Source organism: Eurytemora carolleeae, unplaced genomic scaffold (assembly GCF_000591075.1).
Source record: "Eurytemora carolleeae unplaced genomic scaffold, Eaff_2.0 scaffold683, whole genome shotgun sequence".
NCBI lineage: Eukaryota > Metazoa > Arthropoda > Copepoda > Calanoida > Temoridae > Eurytemora > Eurytemora carolleeae.
This window is the reverse complement of record NW_019396594.1, coordinates 111,091-120,190: the sequence shown is the minus strand read 5'-3', so window position 1 is coordinate 120,190 and position 9,100 is coordinate 111,091. Positions and strand designations below refer to the sequence as shown.

Here is a 9,100-nt window from a genome sequence, read left to right as displayed (position 1 = left end):
TTATTAAAACTTCAAAAAAGAACATGTCTGCCAAAAAAATTACAAAAATCTTGCGTAACAATATTTGTTAATTTACATAATTAACCCAATTGACCTGATAACAATGAACAAATTATATAAAAGGAAAAACTATTTTATTTTCAATGTTTCGTAGTTTGGAAGAAAAAAACTCAAGTTGAATCACTTTTTTAAAATCAAAACAAACAATTCTTTGTTTATTGTTTGGAGTACGTGGAATTGGGAAGAGAAAATTCTGTATTAGGAGCGGGGGGGGTGTTAAACAGCTGACATTTGATGACGACATTTATAGAAGACGACTTTTAAAATTGTTATTACTATGCAATAAATTAATAACATTTGTTGTAAAGTGTATTTAATTGCCTCAAAAGTAATATTCTTAATTTATTAACAAAAAATTGATGAAAGTTTAACATTAATTTCATTTGAATCCATAACCTTCGTTAAGAACTTTAAAAATAGAATGTTATAAGCAGACATTTTTATGTTCCGAGCGCGGCAATGGCGCTTTTGCGTAATAATTCATAAATCCGAAAAAAATTATTTTTTATTTTATTTTTAGAAGTAAGAATTGAGGGGGTACACTTATGTACATTTATCCACATTAAGGCGTATTTTAATTAATTATGGTTCATCTCATTTTAATGTCACAAGTTGTATATCTGTTCAGGCTGACCAACCGGACGACGCGACCTTTGGGGATTAAATTTTTATCCCCTAAAAATGCAGATTTGGGGATTTTGGAAGTCTTTGGGGATATGGGGATTTGGTAATTTTCTAGAGAGCGAATTTTGGACCCCCCCCGGCCCCCCCCCTCCTATTAATTTTTTACATGGATCTTAAGAGGATCTTAAATGTAAGACATGTGGCCGCAGCGCTCGGCCCCCTAAGCATGTCCTAGCCGCAGCGCTCGGCCCGGAGAAAGTGTCTTAACCTAACCTAACCTTAAATTTAGTATTTTCTGCATTCATATCTAGTTTGTTAATTTACTATATAGTTGATTAATTCAATTAACTAGTTAATTGATTCATTATTTAGTTGATTTATTCATCAACTAATTAATTTTTGTAAGATTTTTGTAAGATTTTTGTTACTTTTTATATATTTGTATGAAAATCATAAGTAAATTCAATTTATTAAATCTTGCTATACAATAAGTATCCATTTTTCTTCATGCGNTATATATATATATATAATATATATATATAATTTGTCTAAAAATAATCAGTTATCCTTATTTTTGACTAAAACCGATGGCTACTTGTGGTAATAATTGTTTCAATTGCCAACCTTTGCCTTTAAAATTGGTCCACATTTGGTGAATTTTAAGGGATTTCCAATTTATGTTTAGGTGATGAAAAGGAGTTTTCTTCTAGTTTTAGGGAATAATTCAATTTTTACAGATGATCACCCAGGTTCTGTTGAAACTAACCAAATTTAAAAGTTTTTATGTTGATACTTCAATGCTATTATTGTCATTTTTTGATTCATAGAATAAACAATGGCTGGAACTTCTGGTGGGAGTGGGAATGAAACAATGGGAGAGGAGGAGGGGGAATGGGAATATTACGATGATGATCAAGTTCTCCCGGATTTTTGGCAGGTTGGAGTTTTGGATGATTTTTCAGAGGACGTGATTTTTTTCCAGCTTACAGTTTTTCTTTTATCGATCTAGAAAATATATTTTTTTCTATGTGACATTATTTTTGTATGTAAATCGTCCCAAATCACTAGAGTAAACCGTCTAAGCCTGAAAAGGTCTTGTCTTTAGAATGTTTAAGAGTTTTCCTTTTAATTCGTCCAATGTAGAAATATCACATTTATGTCAAGTTTCATCTGATAAGTATATGTACTTAAAATTAAAAGTCTACTGAAATTTCCTAATGGCTAGTCATTTTATTTTTTTAATAAACTGTCTTTTTACTAAACATTTTGTGTTTATTAATGTTTAATTAATTAATTAAATTTAAGAACTTGTTTCCAGTTTTTATAACTTTGATATAAAAAAGTTGAATGTTGTACAAATGTAAAATTTTATCGAATCAAGTGTTTGAGAGGAACAATTTTGATATTTTAAAGTCTTGATTATTTAGGGGTTTGTAGATTCTGGAACAGATTTTAAGAAACCTGTGGAATCTTGGCTTCGATATTTCTCAGCACCGTTTGGTAACTCAACATTTTTTGTTTGTTTGAAATATTTAATTTATAAAAGTTTTCAGTTTTGACGTTTATTGTTTGTCAATAAACGCCAAAACTGTTGAACCGATAGGGCCAAAATTTTTTGTGGGACCTCGCGTGACCTCAATGGAAGGTTTATGGATAATCGAATTTTCAAAAATTTGCTTCTAACAAAATGCGATTTTTTAAAAAATTTGAAAATCCACGAAATGTTTTTTATAAAATCCGCGAGTTTTTTGTTTTGTTTTACAATGTATTCAAAGAGAAAAGTTAACAAATGAAATAGATGATAAGGGCGTCTAGTAATTTAAAAATAACATTTTCTCATTAATATAAACAAATGAAAAGCAAGTAAATACATAACACAAAATTTCATTAAATTACTTACTATTGAATGATTTGTTGAAACACTTAAACTTTCTTATTTCATAATATTTGTCAAAATGTCATCAAAATTAAACGTTTATCTTTTTATTTTATAAATCAGACAAAGTGTTTATAATTTAGGGAATCCATATGGTTGGAATATGTATCTGTTTATATTTTAGAGAATCCATACGGTTGGAATATGTATCTGTTTATGTTTTAGAGAATCCATATGGTTGGAATATATATCTGTTTATATTTTAGAGAATCCATATGGTTGAAATATATATCTTTTTACATTTTAGAGAGTCCATATGGTTGAAATATATATCTGTTTATATTTTAGAGAATCCATAAGGTTGGATAAGTATGTATGTGTTTATATTTTAGGGAATCCAGAAGGTTGGAATATATATCTTTTTATATTTTAGGGAATCGATATGGTTGGAATATATATCTGTTTATATTTTAGAGAATCCATATAGTTGGAAAATGTATCTGTTTATATTTTAGAGAATCCAAATGCTGGGAATATGTATCTGTTTATGTTTTAGAGAATCCATATGGTTGGAATATGTATCGTGAGTTCTGGAGGGTTTGGGTTCCTCTTCTTCTAGCTCCTAGGTAGTTTATTTATTCATTCATTCATTCATTCAGTCATTCATTTATTCATCCTTTCATTTATTCATCCTTTCATTTATTCATTTATGCATGCGTTCACTGTTTATTTTTTAACTTATCAATCGACCATTTGGTCAAATTGTAAGTGGTAATCTTTTCTCTGATCACAATTCACAATTACATCTTTTTGATTACAATTGAAAGGATTGAGCTAAAGGGACTGTAAGGGTTATTTCAAAAATCGATTGAGTTAAGCTTTATTTCTGCAAGATGAGAAAATGAGTTAAACTATTGCTCTTTATTCAAAAGTTAGGGATGATTTGATTAAATTCTCTCCATATAGAGGGAGGGAAGGCAGATATACCGCAACAATTTCTAATCACGCCGCAGAAAATGTATTGCGGCAAGTGCGCATAACAATTTGTAATATATACCTCTACTCTAGGCATAACACAACAAGTGTTGATAAGCTGAGTGAGACCGAGGAGAGAAGAATCCAGGAGATTCTTCTTGACACGCTGCTACAATTCATCGCGGGCACTGAGCAGGTCGGTCATCCTTATATTAAAGGGAATGAACTAATGAGAAAATGAGAATTCGATACAAAATCATACACTGATGAGTTTTTTATTTTTCTTATTTTAATGTCTTATCATAATTGTCCAAAAAATTCAACTAATATTTACTGATCTGGAATATAAATTCATAAGTCAAATCACTTCTATTCAACATGCATTAGCTAAATCATAACTAAAAAAAAAATACAAAAAGATAATTAACCGGGAGGGAGATTCTCTTTGACCGCACTTGACTAAATGTGTGAAACATTTGTTTGGCAACTAGCTGACAAAATGAATCGGACCGATGGAGCTATTGGACACCTCTCTTTTCATGAATTGACATGAATTGAATTGAATTGGATTGGATTGGATTGGATTGGATTGGATTGGATTGGATTGGATTGGATTGGATTGATTTTATAGAAAATGTAAAACTTCAAAGATTTCAAAAATGTTTAACAATGGCTTCCTTACAGTGTTAACTTTGGTTATTACTACTAAAGAATACATTATTATCACCAATTCACGTTTAACAAATTTGAATATCAATTTTGAAGTTACACAAGCCGACTTTTTGTAATCTATATAATAAAACAAGACATTCATATATATGTTGCCTATTGCAGGCCAAACGGCTGGACCGAATGGGCTAACTTTGTTTGAGGGAACCCATTGGTACTCCGGGGGTAACTTAAGCTAAAAAAAAAAGAATTTTTTTTCTTTTTAAATTTCATTATTTATTTTTAAATCGGAAAAAAATTTAAATTCGATTTTTAATAATCCCACGGGCAACTCCGGACCTTTAAGCTATTTATTAACAATTTCTTTCTTTTTTTCTGAAAAACATGCGTTTTAATTTTTGAAGTTTTGGATACAGTTTTGAAAATGAAGATGAAATCTGTCAGAGAGTTGTTTATCGTGAAAGTCGAAGCGAAAGAATACAAGAATAGATTTACTAATTTATTATATATTTGTCTATTTATTCTAGTATAACACTGTGTTTGATGAGTTAACTGCTCAAGATACACCATCAGCATTGTGTGGGTATGTTTTCAAGAACGGGGATACATGTTACAACTGCAGGTATATTTATCGGTTTATTAATTGATTGATTGATTGATTGATTGATTGATTTGTCTAGGGATTGTGGACAGGATGCTACATGTGTTCTCTGCGCTAAATGTTTTACACACAGTGAACACAAAAACCATAGATACAGGTTAATCTTTATCTTAAACTTATTCTAATGAGATTAAGTCATTTTCTTGAGATTAACTGTGTTCCTTTTGGTTCAAAGATCAGAGATTTGGCTTTTTGTTTTGCATTGAATCTTGTTCTCTGAGCTTTTTGTACTCAAATATTTTAGTCTCTTGGGCCACTCTTCTTTTTTAACAAGTTTTTTTTTGCATTTTGGTTTTGTTTCTGCAGTTGGGTTTTGTTCAAGATATTTAACATTGTTACTATTTTACTGATTGTATTCTCTTTCATGTCAGTCTTTGCGCTCTGTTGCGTATAATATTTGATTTCTCATTTTAGATCTTTCGCTTATTTGAAAATACACATGAAAATCCCATATTTTAGATACCATGCGCATTTTTAAATAGAAAATCTCAATTTTTGGATACCATACGCATTTTAAAATAGAAAATCCCAAATTTGGGATACCATACGCATTTTTAAATAGAAAATCCCAAATTTGGGATAACATACGCATTTTTAAATAGAAAATCCCAAATTTGGGATACCATACGCATTTTTAAATAGAAAATCCCAAATTTGGGATACCATACGCATTTTTAAATAGAAAATCCCAAATTTGGGATACCATACGCATTTTAAAATAGAAAATCCCAAATTTGGGATAACATACGCATTTTTAAAAAGAAAATTCCAAATTTGGGATACCATACGCATTTTTAAATAGAAAATCCCAAATTTGGGATACCATACGCATTTTTAAATAGAAAATCCCAAATTTGGGATACCATACGTATTTTTAAATAGAAAATCCCTTTAATAGGATGCATACAAGCGAAGGGGGTGGAATTTGTGACTGTGGAGACGATGAAGCATTCACCAGGTACTTCTTTTTAATATTTTTTTTTACTTTTTAAGAACATTATTTTTATTTGAATATTTTCAGTCATTATCTCTGCTCAATTCACGAAGAACAGGTAAAAAAAAATTAATTTTCCAAAATATTTTCTTGATAATTTTTGAACATTTTTCTTAAAAAGTCCAAAATTTTCTTTATTATTCAATGTCAAACCAAACAATTAAGTTTTGTTGCACATTTTTTTCTTAAATTTGGATTGAAGAGGACTAAAGGCGGCCACTTTTAAATGGTTTTCAAAATTTTGGCTGGATCTCTCTCCCCTCCTCCCTCCACCACTCTACCCCTACCCCTACCATTACAAAACAGTTATCTCAGTATCTATCTATCTTGACCTGACCTAACCCGGTATAGAGTGTGCTGTTAAATAGAGTTATGAGGGTGGGGGTCAAGAGTTGGAGAAAGGTTATGATTCTATTTTGTTTAGGCCAAAAATGGGAAGTCCGCCTCTCAAGTGCTAGACTCCTTTCCCGCTGTAAGTTAAAATTGATTTTTAAATTTTTTTTAACTGAACAGGTTAAAACAAAAATAATATTTTTAAAAGAAGTTGTAAGGAATGCAAACTTCATTCTTCAAATCTTTCATTGCCAAATTTCGAAGACAAAAATAAATTAAGGATTTGCGGCAACGTGCATTGGACATACTGTACACCATCAGCTGTTATGTTGTCAATATAGTGGCGGATTTCAAGGTATTTACAATCAATCAATCAAAGTAGGAGTAATATTTCTTTTAGTTTACGTTATTCACCATTCAAGACGTTCATCTTTCCATAATTTTTCAACTTATCATGTAGAATCATAAAAACTATTTTTCAATCAATTAACAAATAAATTAAATTTTTGATCAATTGATCATCCATTAAATTCATGATTTAATTAATTTATCATTCAATCAAATGATCATTTAATCAGTGTATCATTTAATTAGCTGATTGTTCAATTAAAGGATTTTGAATTAATTCATCATTTGATCAATTATCATTCAATCAATATTTTTATTTAATCAATTGAAAATTTGATCAAATTATTAATTAAACAATCATTAAATCATCATATCATTTCAATATTCATTCAATTGAACATTAAATCAAATAATCGCTTGATCAATGATTGATTGATTGAATACTTGATCAGGGTCAGACAGATCTCCGGTCTGCCTTGAAGGAGCAGGAGCTGTTCCCTGACCTGAGATACCCCCTCAAGTACAGTAACTACTGTACTGTACTGCTCAATGATGAGAACCACAGTTACAATGACGTTATTAGGTAATTATCCATCTTGTACTGTACTGTACTGTGCTGTACTGTACTGTACTATACTTTACTGTACTGTACTGGGATGTAATGTAATTTGCTGTACTGTACTGTACTGTACTTTACTGTACTGTACTGTATTGTACTGTATTGTACTGTATTGTACTGTACTGTACTGTACTGTACTGTACTATACTGTACTGTACTGTACTGTACTGTACTGTACTGTACTGTACTGTACTGTACTGTACTGTACTGTACTGTACTGTACTGTTCTGTACTGTACTGTACTGCTCAATGAGAACCCTAGTTACAACGATGTTATCAGTTTAATATCTAAATTTGGACATGATCACCGACTAGGCCAACTCATATTCCTTAGCGTTTTGATTGTATAAAGCGGGAAAATAAATGAGCTATGAAAACCCTCTATTTTTGTTTATAGGATTTGACTGCCTACCCTTGTATTTGTATGAAGAGGGTCGGCTTAAACATTTGCATACATTTTCTAGAATCAATAAATATTAATTATCTTATCTTGCGCACTGTGCAGGGTGCTAACTAAGGTGCTCTCTGGAACTGCAGAGAAAACTATAATAGATTTAACAACCTATGTTGACAAGGAAAACAACAAACATAATTTCAAACTTTTACATCTTTGCTTCAGGGGTATATATATTTTCAAGAATTAATTTTCCTCTAAATAAGTTAAGTTTTCCTAATTCCACAAAAAAACCCTAATATGTGTTTGCTGTTCCAGTATATATTCCTAGTATTTTGGGGGAAAATGATTTTAAAGAAAATATATGCTGAAGCTTTTGCTAAATCCATTTTACAATACAAACTTAATTGAAAATTGGTTCTTTTTTGAGATTTGTTTAAAGGGAGTGACCGTCAATGTAGGGGGTTTAACTGAGATTGGAGTATTGTAGAGAAATTTATTACATTCATTTGAGGCATATAAAACTTTTCCACGATGTATAATTACTGATTTTAAGAGCAAAGTGGATTTTCAAAAATCATCAATTTGGGTAGGTACATTTTGAGAATCGTTTTTTTTTTTAATTATTAAATAACGACGACAAAAATATAGCAAAAATTCTTAAGTAAACTTATTAGATGTTTAGGAACATTCTTAAAAGAAATTTGTCAATAAATCAATGTTAGAATCAATAATTTCGTTTTCATCATTATATTGAATTTCTTATTTTTATGAATTTGTTCGCAGATTTCTACAAATTCTTCAAATGTCGTCTTTTCAATAAAAATTCCAGAAAATCTACAGAAAATCTTTGTGAATAATGAGAGATTACAGAAACTACTAATTAAATAAGATTACTTATATTCAAGGAAAAGAGTTAATTTTAATTTTTTCAACCTGTTCCTAAACAACTAATTAGTTTTCTGAAGAGTTTTGATTACATTTTTTGTCGTCCTTATTTAATAATTTTAAAAAAATCGATTCTCATAACGTTCCTACCCAAATTGATGGTTTTGAACTTCGACTTTGCGCTCAAACTCAGTAATTATAGATCTTAAAAAACGCTTATATGTCTCAAATGAATCCTAAAAAATTTCTCTATAATACTGGAATCTCAGTTCAACCACCATACATTGCCGGTCACTCCTTTTAAAAGCAAATTGACACACAAATAATAAATATACAATACATACAAAAATACAAAGCATTTAAAATGTTGAATTTAAAAACAAAAACAAATTATTTGTTGTTTTATCTGATAGTTCGGAAAAGCTGTGATCAAGGTTGGGAATTATAAAGAGTGTGTTAAAATAAGCTCCAGAATCGATTCTCTTACTAGGATACCGGTAGGTTTTCATCCTGTTCATCCTGTTCATCCTGTTCATCCTGTTCTTCCTGTTCTTCCTGTTCATCCTGTTCATCCTGTTCATCCTGTTCATCCTGTTCATCCTGTTCATCTTTTTCATCCTGTTCATCCTGTTCATCCTGTTCATCCTGTTTATCCTGTT

At 30.4% G+C, this 9,100-nt stretch overlaps 1 protein-coding gene across 1 annotated transcript in view; it reads left to right on the top strand.

Annotated features, from left to right (window-relative positions):
* Positions 1-1,515: 1,515 nt before the first annotated feature.
* The window catches only part of LOC111706036 (E3 ubiquitin-protein ligase UBR2), a 13,377-nt gene continuing 5,792 nt past the window's right edge, over positions 1,516-9,100 (top strand). Inside the window, exons 1-13 of the mRNA XM_023478788.1 lie at positions 1,516-1,621; positions 2,112-2,184; positions 3,117-3,186; positions 3,629-3,731; positions 4,732-4,826; positions 4,885-4,962; positions 5,764-5,823; positions 5,887-5,917; positions 6,284-6,331; positions 6,473-6,547; positions 6,993-7,123; positions 7,665-7,734; positions 8,855-9,097. Of these exons, the coding sequence (XP_023334556.1) occupies positions 1,520-1,621; positions 2,112-2,184; positions 3,117-3,186; positions 3,629-3,731; positions 4,732-4,826; positions 4,885-4,962; positions 5,764-5,823; positions 5,887-5,917; positions 6,284-6,331; positions 6,473-6,547; positions 6,993-7,123; positions 7,665-7,734; positions 8,855-9,097 (1,179 nt within the window). The 5' untranslated portion in view covers positions 1,516-1,519. The remainder of the gene's footprint in view (positions 1,622-2,111; positions 2,185-3,116; positions 3,187-3,628; positions 3,732-4,731; positions 4,827-4,884; positions 4,963-5,763; positions 5,824-5,886; positions 5,918-6,283; positions 6,332-6,472; positions 6,548-6,992; positions 7,124-7,664; positions 7,735-8,854; positions 9,098-9,100) is intronic.